The sequence below is a fragment of the Lactuca virosa genome, chromosome 4 (genome assembly GCF_052849685.1).
Source record: "Lactuca virosa cultivar CGN04683 chromosome 4, Lactuca_virosa_CGN04683_v6, whole genome shotgun sequence".
NCBI classification, from domain to species: Eukaryota; Viridiplantae; Streptophyta; class Magnoliopsida; order Asterales; family Asteraceae; genus Lactuca; species Lactuca virosa.
This window is the reverse complement of record NC_136429.1, coordinates 225,887,274-225,901,157: the sequence shown is the minus strand read 5'-3', so window position 1 is coordinate 225,901,157 and position 13,884 is coordinate 225,887,274. Positions and strand designations below refer to the sequence as shown.

The 13,884-nt window shown below is 38.4% G+C and overlaps 1 protein-coding gene across 1 annotated transcript; it reads right to left on the bottom strand.

The window, feature by feature from the left end:
- Positions 1 to 393: 393 nt before the first annotated feature.
- LOC145108041 (auxin-responsive protein IAA26-like) lies at positions 394 to 3,300 on the bottom strand. The gene is made up of 5 exons (XM_079045024.1): positions 2,453 to 3,300; positions 1,827 to 2,110; positions 1,587 to 1,719; positions 741 to 805; positions 394 to 647 (listed from the first exon to the last, which is right to left on the bottom strand). The coding sequence occupies exons 1-5, from the start codon at positions 2,740 to 2,742 to the stop codon at positions 616 to 618; spliced, it is 804 nt and encodes a 267-aa protein (XP_078901150.1). The 5' UTR covers positions 2,743 to 3,300; the 3' UTR covers positions 394 to 615.
- Positions 3,301 to 13,884: the final 10,584 nt, after the last annotated feature.

The window sequence follows — 13,884 nt, the reverse complement described above, 5'->3', positions numbered from 1 at the left end:
AACAAAACAAAAGCTTTCTGATTTTTAAATAAATGTTTGAATATGTTCTATTAAACTTCGTAGAGTTAAATATATTATAGGAAAAAACCAATAGAGTTTCATAGAATATAGAATGATGTATGATACTTACTATGGGAACCTCTCCTTACAAGACACATTCTAAAGCTACGAGGGTAATGGATTAATTCATCAAAATTAAAATTTGCATTGGTAAGAGTAATATCAAAATGGATACAAACTAGGATGTCTTCATGTCAGTCAAGTTGCCAATAGTCGACAATATCTTAAGTATATGTGGCCTAAAATCTATGCTGATAATTAATGTTCACATAATAAGTTTTACATGCATAATAAATCGTTGAGGCAATATGAACCATAAATCGATGTTGAAAATGGCACGAAGAAAAAAGATGCATTAATACTAACATCTAAATTCATATTCCCACAAGTTTTAGCTCAGAAAAAACAATTTTACATGTTGATTCTTCAAGGGATTATACTTCCTCTTTTCCTAAAGAAAAGCTACCAAATGGCCAGTTGATAACACAATAAAACCCTCTCTTTTTCAACCAGCTTTCTTCTTCATATAAACAAACACTCCAGCAACCATTATTATCAAAGTTGGATCTTCCCTTGCTTGCTTCCCACTAAAACAAATCAATAATTAACCATGAGTAATTAATTAAATAAAAAGATGCAAAAGATGTAATAGATAAAAAGAGAACACGTTGAAAACTCACAACATATGTTGGAAATCTCCGAACTCTTAATCACTCGCAGCCTCTTAACTGCGGAAACAAACATGCTGCAAACCACATGTCAAACAAACAATTAATTACCATTTCATAATCAAAAAAAAAAAAAGAATAATTAATTAAGGAACAAAATTAATCAGACACGGACACTTGCATTAGTTTAAAAAATGTTAGGCAGCAAAAATGAGTTGTCAGCTCAATTATTTTACGATCTATAAACATCATATTCTTTAACAAGAAAGCAAATTTGCATACAACAAGCATCTAATGATCTAATGTGTCTATTTTTTAATAAATGGAATGATATGCCACTGTTGTTGAGGAATCTAACTGCTATAAAAACCCAAAAACTTTTTGTCGCTTTTTAGACTTATGTGAGCACAAGAAAGAGAACAACTTGTCGAATATTAAAAGGGTTTTGCAATTGCAAAGCAACGAAAATAAAGGGTGATTCATGATTGCACGTTTAATTTAACAAGTCTTTGTAAATTAAATGTCTGTATAATAATTAAGAAAAAATTACACAAATGATCCTTATAGTTGGAAGAAAATACCATTACAAGTCATTTTTTAAAAATTTAACATGATTGATCTTTTTCATGTTTAAAACAAACACGATAGGTCATTTTCTTTCAACCACATGGATACAACATGTGTCTTTTAAACATGAAAATGACCGAACATGTTGGTCTTTAAACATGAAAATGACCAACCATACTAAAAATTCTTCAAAAAGGAGTTGAAGTGGTATTTTCGGATAATCACAAGGACCATTTGTGTAATTTGTTCATTAATTAATAATGAAAAAAACATCAAAATCGAGATACTTACTGCCATGGGACATCCCCAACAAGCATCCTGTCCCCTTCATTATCTTCATACACCAACGTATATTCCCCACTTCCATCTAACAAACCAGTAATCGCTTTTTCTTGTTCTTGATTATTAGATATATCTTTTTGAGCTGCATAACAACATATTATAACAAATTATATTATATTATATGAAGATATATGAAGTTGAAAGTTGAAACACAACAAAAAAAAAAAGAAATATGCAACGATTTTAAACCTGCAAGAAGTCCTCTAAAGAGTTCATCAACAGCAGTTGAAAGCTTCTCATAGCTATCATAAGCGTTCAGATCAACTTTTCTACCGATTGGAACTCCGTTCATATTGATCTTCACGAAGAAACCCTTTTGGGAACTTTCCATAGTTTTTTCTCTCTTAACATTGTCTGAAACGACGACGTTTTGTGAATCGGAAGGAGGTGCTGGTTTCGAGTTGCTGCTACTTGCAATATTCTTCCGAAATGACCGAATCGGAGGCCACCCGACAACCGGAGTAGGTGCACTTCTTCATTTATGTAAAAAAAGAAAATAGTTAGAGCACCAAGATTTAATTTTTTTTTTTTTAAAAACCCATGAAGTTTTGTAGATGAAATTAATGATATCTTGTAATAAACAGGGTATAACATGAGAACAGTGATTTAAAAGAGTAGTACCACCATTAGTGTCCAAACAAAACAAAACAAAACTCCATGAGTTGATGAGCTTCCCGAAAAAAACAGATATACATACAAAGCAAAATATAAAAGAAAAAGATATGCGAGAGTTGTTTTTATTTCCATGCATGGACCATTGATACAAAATCTGTAATAATATTATTCTCTCATTAAAATGTGAGGAAAGTGTTTACCTTTTCTGCGAGGTGTTGGGGACATGAATTACAGACGCTTTTGATGGTGTTTTGTAGGTTTTTGGGGACCAATCTTCAACAGAAGGTGGACCAAGTCGTAGCTCAAGCGTGTTTTCATCTCCATTTCCATGGCTTCTACTTCTTGATCTTGATCTTGATCGAGCTTCGACGTCAAGATTATCATCACCATCGTCTCTTTTTGTTGTAAACCAGTTTCTTTCTTTCGGAATCAAATCCAAAAGTTGAGGATGTATCTCTTCATCTTTCACCCTCGAATACCCACTTTCCATTTCCACTTTTTCTTTCAAGAAAGCTCGTTTTTTTTTTAACTTTTAACTCCACACCCAGATACGAAATCAACAAAAACTGAGTTCTTAACAGGGAAAAATCCGATCTTTTTCACCTGCCCATGTCCTTGATGACATCCAGCTGTTAAAATGAAATTAATATAACAGAACTGAAGATGAGATGAAGGTGTAGATGGGATTTGTAAGACACGGAATATCTTTAGTTTGATTATGGCTAGCTATAGCTATGGGAGGTGTCTGAAGATCTTGAGATTTGCAGAGAGAGTAGACCAATAGGGAGGAACAGGTAGAAGAGTGACTAGAAATGAAGCGAAAATGAGGAAAGAGTAAAGAAATCGAAAGAAAGAAAGAGATTCCTTTTCACTCAAAACACACAGTGGATTTTAGTCTTAACACGCAACCATACTCCCAATATATATGTAGTTTGTTTCAACAAGCAAAGCGTGCTTTCTTTCTCCCTAAACCAAACACCAAAAAGCATAAAAAATATTCTCTTTCCTCTCTCTCTATCTCTATTCACACACACATAAGTTTTAGGTAGGTGTCTAATGTCTAATGTCTATGACCTTTTAATTTTTTTTTTTATATTAGACTATGACACACACCTCACCTCAGCTCCCTATTCTTCCAGCAACTTGGCCTAATTACAGTATGTGCACACTGCACATCTCTCTATGCTCATAATCTTCCAACTCTTTTAAACCAACATGTCACAAAAATGACCCAAACAAGAGTTAAGAGTTGTATGTTTAACAAAATTACTCGCCCTTCACAAAAATAACAGCATTTTATATCTCATCGTTGTTAAAAAAGAATAATAACATTATTTTATAATATTTATCTAATCATTAATTTTGTAAAAATGTCTCACATAATTACTTTACTTGGACTATAGAGATTTCTTCACAAAGGTTTTTCGTTTTCCCTTTTCTTTTTATTGTTTTTTAGTGGGGGGTTTTAGGGAACGGTTAGGGTGGATTATAGATATAAGTTTTTATTGGTCACACAATATTACTCATATATAAATATATATAACTTGATTAATATAGTTATATTGCTTGTAAAAAAACCTCTACCCATAAAATTTTGTTAATTAACATGTTAATTGAAAAAGAAAACGGTTTTGGAAAAACTCCAATACTCCAATAGCCTTTTAAATTCTTAAAAACTATTTATTTGAAAAAAACGTCTTTTGTGATGCTTTTAGCAAAATAACTTTTCTAAGGTATAATAATAATAATGTTATTAATAAAATTTCACAAATTAAAGGTTAATATTTCAAGATAATCATATTTTTTCTGGATTTTAAAAATAACTACCAACTACCAATTTCTTGAAAATCAGCCGCAAGTTTGTGTGAGCTACTTTTCATCTTAAATACTTATATTGATATTTGAATTTCTTGTTCCGATAAACGGTAAGAAAATTCATCAAAACAAAATTTAGAATATAAAAAATGTTTATTCTATAAAAGGCTTTATATTTTGACTTTTATGTTTTGAAAAAAAATATATCAAATTTTTACTTATTTTTTTTTTATTTTAGCCTAAAGTTACAACAGTTAAATTAGGTGTATTTAACTTAGTAAAGAATATGAAATGCAATTATTGTGAGGATGAAGGTCATTTGTCTACATGTCTCAAGGTTGTTTTCATTGAATCTCTTTTCAAGAGTTGTCCCAAGTCTATTTTCATAAGTTTTGATAGTATGTTTATTTTAATAGTATATTAGGACAATTTTTCAAGTAGGTTGTTATTTTTTACCTTTAAGACTATTTTTCTTAAGTATTTATCAACGTTTCACAAAATGGATATATATATATATATATATATATATATATATATATATATATTCATGTTTTTCATTATTTATCAATATTTTACGAGTACTAAACTTAAATTGGGTTACCATGAGGCCAATGTGACCACTAAAGACACTTTTAGCAACGAAAGACAAATCACGGAGATTGGTTGTTCCTTATGCTCAAATAAGTATGTTTAGGGTAATATATTTTAAGTCATGATTAGACAATTCCAAACACTACAAGAAATCCACTTGTGGTTCATATGAAGCTAATGTCTGAGATCCTCTATACGTACATTGTCGAAGATATGTGATTTCATGTTAGCGGGTACAAAGGTAAAAGTAGTTAATATCTAAGATCCTTCATCTATCTAGTGTCGAATAAATTCAGTACTCATTGTAAAAAAAACATTGATAAATACTTGAGACAAAATGGACTTAAAGGTTAAAAAAAAGCAACTTGCAAGACTGTAGAGTACACTGTTAAAATAAACATATCATAAGATCTTGTGAAAATAACATTGAAACAGTCTTTGAAAACAAACTCAATCTTGAGAAAACAACTATGTAAGATGAGGTAATAGAGTTGTTTCATCCTCATAATTGTACTAGCCCAAAAACCAGATAAAAATTTTTATTTTTAAAAAGTAGGAATTACAATCATAACTTGTTTCCAGAAATCCATTACATCATAACATGTCAAATTATCAGGGTACCAATATCAATTAGTGCGGAAAATGCTAGAGAGTGAATGATGCGTCATCAAGCAGGGCCCTTCCCTTTAGTACCGGAAGTACCTGCAACCACCAATTAAACTGTAAGCAAAAGCTTAGTGAGTTCGCAAAATATTACATAACATACAATCACGGAATACCATGCAACATACATACAATTGCCATGGGCTACCCCCATGACCTTTTTCAGGAATCCATGGGCTACCCCTATGGTCTGATATCCAAGTGTCATGGGTTACCCTCATGGTCTTCCATGCCATTGGCTACCCGCATGGTCTTCCATACAAGTGTCACGGGCTACCATCAAGGTCTTCAAACAATTAAATACATAAGCAACTGTCAATCCACATGTCAAGTAATGGATCGGCATTGGTATCTTCGACCCAATGGTATAGTGAGAAGACTCACCTCAGTCTACTGATAAATAATAACTGCTCGGCTACTGATCCGAAAATCTCACACTGCTATATATACAAATTACCCTAATTAGAATTATGATACAAACCCAATCATGGGCCCAAAATCCCTAAGTCCAATTCTACATATAAGGCTTAAAGGCCTTTCTCCTTTAATGGGCCCAAACTATCCTTGGTCCAAAATCAATAACGGACCATAAGGCCCAAAAGGCCCAACATTACCACCTAAGGTCCACTAGCAATTTCAAATTCCCATTCCATGACACACAAGGCCAACGAAAGAAAATTGAGCCCACCTATCCTAAATGGGCCAAGCCCCAAAACTAAATAAGGCCCAAGAGTCCAAAAGTCCAAAACTCGCCCATAAGCCCGGTGCCATCCGTACGCTTAGTGTACTTGGTCTTCAAGCAACACGCGCAGCGTACATATTATTACGCCCATCGTACTACGCTACTAAGCACATTTAGCCATTAAGTGCTTAATCCATGCAGCCACTTCGTCAACTTCCAGATCCTGGTCATTTTAAGGGTCTTATGGCATAAAGTTGGTAACTTTATGCCTTTGCATGCATTATGGGAGCCCAACATCTCATTTACTCCATTAAGACTCACTTTAAGAACTTAAACCCATGCATGGTGCTATAACAACCATCAAGATAGCATTTTTATGCTTCTAATATGCCAAAGGGACTCATATCTAACATTTCTAACCTCTGGAGTTGCTCAAACTCACAAGATAGGATCCATGGATCAAAAATGAACTCATTACCAAACCCTAACTCAAAGTAGAAAAAGGGTTAGCAAGGTATAAATTTTTACCTCCAAACGCTTCTCAAGGTGATGTAGATGCAGGATCTAGAAGCTCAACCACGTCCAAGACTTGCTTACCACCTTCTTCTTCTTGCACACACACCAAAAAGGGCTACTTTTGTCACTTCAAGCTCAAAGTTCACCTCTAATGGCAACTTATGGTTTTTAGGGACGTTTAGAGGCAGTGAAGGCTATAAGGAGTGAGGTCCAAAAGTCATAAGAGAGCTTAAATAGGGATTAAGTTCGAATATTAGGGTTTTAGTCCTTAGGCCACGTATGCCCCGCGTACGAGGTTCAACTGTCCGATCAGACGCGCCCATGTATGTTGAGCGTACATGCACGTACGCCCAGCGTACGGAGGGTCTCTTGCCAACCTAAATTATATCAAAGACTTAGAAATGGACATACGTGGATTCGGATGTTACAACTCTCCCCCACTTGAACTAGACTTCGTCCACGAAGTCCGCTGATGCGAATAAATCTAGGTGGTGCTCTCTCATCTCATCCTCCGGCTCCTAGGTCCACTCTAAGTCTCTTCGGTGCTGCCATTGCACCTTTACCAAATTTACCACCTTATTATGCAGAGTTTTAGTCGTTTTGTCAAGGATCGCAATGGGCTTCTCAACATAGCTTAGATGCGCGTCCACCTGAATATCATCTAACGATATCACTGCAGAATCATCGGCTACACATTTCCGCAACTGAGATACATGGAAAGTGTTACTAATCTGACTAAGCGCATCAGGGAGATCCAATCGGTATGCTACCCTGCCAATACGGGGAGAAATCTTGGATGGACCAATGAATCGGGGACCCAGATTGACCCTCTTCCGAAAATGGATGACACCTTTCCAAGGTGACACCTTTAGCAACACAAAGTCTCCCACCTAAAACTCGAGGTCCAAAAGGCGTCGGTCAGCATAACTCTTCTGCCGACTCTGCACGACCCGCAACCTGTCGCGTACCCGCTGAATCAACTCAATGGTCTTAAGCACTACCTCAGTGCTTCCCATATCCTGATATCCGACCTCACCCCAACAAATTGGGGTCCTACACCTTCTTCCATACAACATCTCAAATGGCAGTCGATCAATACTAGCATGATAGTTGTTGTTGTAGGAGAACTTTACTAGTGTAAGGTAAGTATCCCAACTCCCTCCAAAATCCAGCACACAAGCCCTAAGCATATCCTTGAGTGTCTGGATCGTCTGATCGCTCTGACTGTCGGTCTGGGGGTGATACATTGTACTGAAATGAAATTGAGTGCCTAACTCCTCATGAAACTTCCTCCAAAACATGGAGGTGAAACGAACATCGTAGTCCGAGACCACATATACCAGCACCCCGTTCCTAACTACCACCTCTAGAACATAGATATCCGCTAACTTATCGACGGATATACTCTCGAAAATCGGAATAAAGTGTTCACTCTTAGTCAACCTGTCCATAATGACCCAAATAGAATCAACACCTTGCGCCGTCCTGGTCAATATCATGATAAAATCTGTAGTGATCTCCTCCCATTTCCACATGGGGATGGGTAATGGTTGGACCTTGCCGTGAGGTCTCTGATGTTCGGCTTTGACCTTCCTACAGGTCAAACACCACTAAAAAAACCACGCAACTTCCCTCTTCATGCAGGGCCACCAGTAGCTCAATCTCAAGTACCGATACATCTTCGTGGCCCCCGGATAGATGGAAAACTTGGACTTGTGTGCCTCCTTTAAAATTGTCTGTCTCACCCCACATGATGCCGGAACCCAAACCCTACCACACTGAGTCAATAGTTCCTGACTGTCTCTGAAAAACAATGGAATTTGCCCTCTAATACGCTCAATCTTCCAATTTTCCTTCTTCAATCCTTCTACCTGACCCTTCTTGATCAAATCCATCAAAGGTGAAGTAACAGTCATCCTCAAACAAATATCCTGGAGCGCTGAGCACACCTCCTTACGGCTTAAAGCATCGACCACCACATTGGCCTTCCCGGGGTGATACAAAATCTCATAGTCGTAATCTTTCACCACATCTAACCACCTCCACTGCCGCATATTCAAGTTCGGTTGATCCATCAAATACTTCAAACTCTTATGATCGGTGTAGATAGTGCATCGGACCCAGTACAAGTAGTGCATCCAGATCCTGAGGACAAACACCACCACCCCCAATTCCAAATCATGTGTGGGGTAATTTGCCTCATGAGGCTTTAGCTGCCTCGAGGGGTAGGCGATCACATGCCCTATCTGCATAAGGACAACTCCTAAACCCAAAATAGAAGCGTCACAATAAACCACAAAATCATCCAATCCTTCGGGTAACGTAAGAATCGGGGCCTCGCACAACCTTTGCCTCAAAGTCTCGAAAGCCAACTTTTGATCCGGGCCCCACTGAAAGGTCACATTTTTCTTGGTCAGGCGGGTCAAAGGCACTGCAATCTTGGAGAAGTCCTGAATAAACCTCCGATAATACTCTGCAAGACCCAAGAAACTCCGGATCTCATATGCGTTCTTCGGAACTTCCCAACGCATCACAACCTCAATCTTGGCTGGGTCCACCAAGATATCATCCTAGTTGATGATGTGCCCCAAAAACTGCACCTCACGCAACCAAAACTCACATTTGGAGAACTTAACATAAAGCCTCGCCCTCCTCAAGGTCTCCAACACCTCTCACAAATGCTGCTCATGCTTCTCCTTGGTCTTAGAATAGAGCAAAATATCATCAATGAAAATAATTACAGACCGATCCAACATCGTCCTGTAAACCCGGTTCATGAGATCCATGAACGTTGCATGTGCATTGGTGAGCCCGAATGGCATCACCACGAACTCGTAATGACCATATCGAGTTCTGAAAGCCGTCTTTTGTACATCCTCATCCTTTATCCTCATCTGGTGGTATCGTGACCGAAGATCAATCTTGGAGAAGCAAGATGCACCCTGAAGCTGATCAAATAAGTCGTCGATCCTCGGAAGCGGGTAACCATTCTTGACCGTTAGCTTGTTCAATTCTCGATAATCGATACACATCTTGTGTGTCCTATCCTTCTTTTTCACGAATATAATCAGTGCTCCCTACGGGGAACTGCTCGGATGGATAAATCCCTTGTCTAGCAGCTCCTGCAGCTGCGTAGACAACTCCTGCATCTCCGACGGCGATATGGCGCCTTGGCTATCGGAGTCATCCTTGCTAGCCTTTGCTAAAAGTATCGGAGGTCTTGGGCTTCTTGGCCTGGCCCGCTACTGTCTGAACCTGCTCCAGTTTCTGCTTCGTCTGGAGCTCCAAGTCGATTTCTCGCTCACGGACCTTCTCAATCATATCGTTCAGGGTTTTGCACCCTGAAAATCTCATAAAATCCCGGATATCATCCCTCAGCATATCATGATATCTTGTCTTCATTATCTCCTCATCCGCAGAGTATTGCAGAACTAGCAAAGGCCATCTCCTTGAACTTGACGGTAATCTATGCCACAGACTCTATAGTCTGGTGAAGGTCCTGGAACTCCCTCACCAGATGTTGCACCTCAATGGCCGGTGCAAACTCCCGATCAAACCTCCACACAAAATCCTGCCATGTCATCACTGTCACACCCGTCGTCCCTAACTCATGAGTAACCTCCTCCCACCAGTCCTGTGCTCAATCCCTCAGCATACAGGATGCGAATCCCACCTTTTCTGCCTCGGGGAAAAAGCTCTTGCGCTGAGCATCCTCCATGTCAGCGATCCAGTGGCAACTAGCGATAGGGTCATTAACTCCAAAGATCTCAGGCGCTATGCACGCCTTGAACTCCCAAAATGAGGGAGTTCAAATCCCAATCTGACCCGAAACAATCTTGGCTCGAAAAGATCTAACCCGATCCTCCATGGTCTCCATATTCGCCCCCTTGACGGTACGGAAAATGACCGGGGTAGCATCAAGGATGCCGCGTGTAACCTCGGTTGCAATAAGATCGCGCAACCTCTCATCAATTGGCTCCGCACCGGAACCTGAACCTGAACCAGAACCCGATCCTGATCCTGAACCCCCGGGCGTAGCCATCACCATCCTCAAACTGAAGATACAACATCAAAACAATCGATAAGGAAATTTGAAAGGATTCCTCCCCACCGGATTTCTTAGAGTTTCCAGGTCTACTCTTGTCTCGGGTATAGAGTCTGTGCTTTCAGTAGTATGGGCCCAATACTACCTTCCACACCTACCTGTACCTTCTTCAAGATCATACCTGATACCTCTAATTCACCTATCTATACTCATAAACATAACTCATATAACGCAACACGTATACATCCTAGACTCTTCTAGGATTTCTCAATCCTCACATAACCATAAACCTTAATCAATACTGTTGTTTGCCCTATGCATGCAAGTTGTACACAAAATAGGATCGCATAGACTATCGAATGAATATTATACCCTAAGTCCACATCCAAACAAGGAAAAGGAAACGAAGCCAAACTGATCATTCTAGAGCTATAAAATCATAAGCATATACAACTTTAAAAGTATACACATAGCGAATAACTGAGTCGATATCAATTCCAGTTAATACATAACATCCAAATATCCCTAAGCTATAAGGCATCACACAGATCAGGCAATTCTATAATTCCTGAGGGTATCCTTGGCCCTAGTCTAGTATGCAATTCACTTATCAATAATGGTAATAATTAAGTACGGATAACTTGCGAAACAATTACTTGAGCTTGGCCGATCGCACACATTGCACTCTCCCTTGTTACTTAAGAAAACCTTTTTCAGAAAATTCAGTTCTTTTTCTTTTAAAAGTTTATCATTCCTTAGTTTGAGTTCTGACACACCCGGGAGTGAGCCCGAATCCCTCAAACCAAGGCTCTAATACCAACTTGTAACAGCCCAAAAACCAGATACAAAATTTCATTTTTAAAAAGTAGGAATTACAATCATAACTTGTTTCCAAAAAATCCATTACATCATAACATGTCAAATTATCAGAGTATCAATATCAAAGAGTGCAGAAAATGATGGAGAGTGAATGTTGCGCCAGCAAGTCGGGCCCTTCCCTTTAGTACCGAAAGTACCTGAAACCACCAATTAATCTGTAAGCAAAAGCTTAGTGAGTTCCCAAAATATCACATAACATACAATCACGGAATACCATGCAACATACATACAATTGCCATGGGCTACCCCATGGTCTTTTTGGAATGCCATGGGCTACCTCCATGTTTTGATATACACATGCCATGGGCTACCCCATGGTCTTCCATACAAGTGCCACATGCTACCCTCAGGATCTTCAAACAATTAAATACATAAGAAACTGTCAATCCACATGTCAAGTAATGGGCCGAGATTGGTGCCTTCGACCCAATGATATAGTGAGAAGACTCACCTCAGTCTACTGATAAATAATACCTGCTTGGCTATCGATCCGGAAATCTCACACTGCTATATATACAAAGTACCCTAATTAGAATTATGATACAAACCCAATCATGAGCCCAAAATCCCTAAGTCCAATTCTTCAATTAAGGCCCAAAGGCCTTTCTCCTTTAATAGCCCCAACTATCCTTGGTCCAAATCAATAACGGACCATAAGGCCCAAAAGGCCCAACAATACCACATAAGGTCCATTAGAAAGTTCAAAGACCCATTCCATGACACACAATGCCCACAAAAGAAAACTGAGTCCACCTATCCTAAATGGGCCAAGCCCCAAAACAAAATAAGGCCCAAGACTCCAAAAGTCCAAAACTCGCCCACAAACCCAGTGGATGTACGCGCATCGTACACCATCAGTACGCTTAGCATACTTGGTCTTCAAGCACTACGCGCAACATACATATTATTACGCCCAACGTACTACGTTGCTGAGCCCATGTAGCCATTAAGTGCTTAATCCATGCAGCCACTTCATCAACTTCAAGATCTTGGTCATTTTAAGGGTCCTAGGGCATAAAGTTGGCAACTTTATGCCTTTGCATCCATTATAGGAGCCCAACATCCCATTTAGTCCATTAAGACTCACTTTAAGAACTTAAATCCATGCATGGTGCCATAACAACCATCAAGATATCATTTTTATGCTTCTAACATGCCAAAGGGACTCAGATCTAACATTTCTAACCTCTGGAGTTGCTTAAACTCACAAGAGAGGATCCATGGACCAAAAATGAACTCATAACCAAACCCTAACTCAAACTAGCAAAAGGATTAGCAAGGTATAAACTTTTTACCTCCAAAATCTTCTCAAGGTGATGTAGATGCAGGATCTAGAAGCTCAACCACGTCCAAGACTTGTTCACCACCTTCTTATTATTGCACACACACCAAGAAGGGCTAATTTTGTCACTTCAAGCTCAAAGATAACCTCTAATGGCAACTTAGGGTTTTAGGGACGATTAGAGGCAGTGAAGGCTGTAAGGAGTGAGGTCCAAATGTCATAAGAGAGCTTAAATAGGGCTTAAGTCTGAAGATTAGGGTTTTAGTCCTTAGGCCACGTACGCCCTGCATACCTCCTCGTACGCCCCGCATATGAGGCTCAACTTCCTGATCAGACGCGCCCATGTACGCTAAGCGCACATGCACGTACACCCAACGTATGGAGGGTCTCTTGCCAACCTAATAGTGTGACAACCGTCAATTTTGGTCAAACAAAGTCAACAAAAGTCAACAAGGTCAACTCAAATCGTATTATAATTTTAGGAGAAATGTGAAATTCCCTAATGTTACTAGTGTACTATTGGAAAGTTATAATTCAAAGTACCCCTCTTTTTACCAATTATTGAATATAAACCCTAATTAGAGTTATTAACGTAAAAATTTGATAATTCAATTATACATTATTTAGGAATAAATAATATTCATAACACAATGTAGTTGTGTTCATAAATCGTATACTACACGACAAATTCATAACAAATGTTACATATTCAGATTTTTGGTGAATTCGTCACCAAATGTGATAAATTCTTTACCCGGCTTAAACACTCAAAGTTTAACGAAAAGAATTAGGAATCATCCTAACTTTCTGTAAGGTGTTATTATATCGATGATAATGATTTTTATAAAAATTTGAATTTATATAATTCAAACTAAGTAATTATACATCATTATTACCACACTTTTTATAAAAATCACCGACTTTTATAAAAATTACCCATTTTTATACAAATACACTACATATACAACATTTATCTTATATGGTGATTACACCTTTTATAAAGAATGGTTATTCTAATAAAAAAAAGTCAACTTGATTTTTTTTTCAAAAAGTCGCACCCTACTTTCTCCCCCCCCCATACCCACCCCACCCCTCACCCCCTCTCCTTCTTATTTGCCCGAGACCCCCTCCCTCCTTCCATCTTCTTCATTTTCTTCAA

Excerpts from the sequence above, each read along its gene's own strand:
- LOC145108041 (XM_079045024.1), bottom strand. The coding sequence starts at position 2,742 with ATGGAAAGTGGGTATTCGAGGGTGAAAGATGAAGAGATACATCCTCAA. Across the intron at positions 1,720-1,826 it reads CTTTAGAGGACTTCTTGCAG|CTCAAAAAGATATATCTAAT; the intron begins GTTTAAAATCGT and ends GTTGTTATGCAG. Across the intron at positions 806-1,586 it reads GTTGGGGATGTCCCATGGCA|CATGTTTGTTTCCGCAGTTA; the intron begins GTAAGTATCTCG and ends TGTGGTTTGCAG.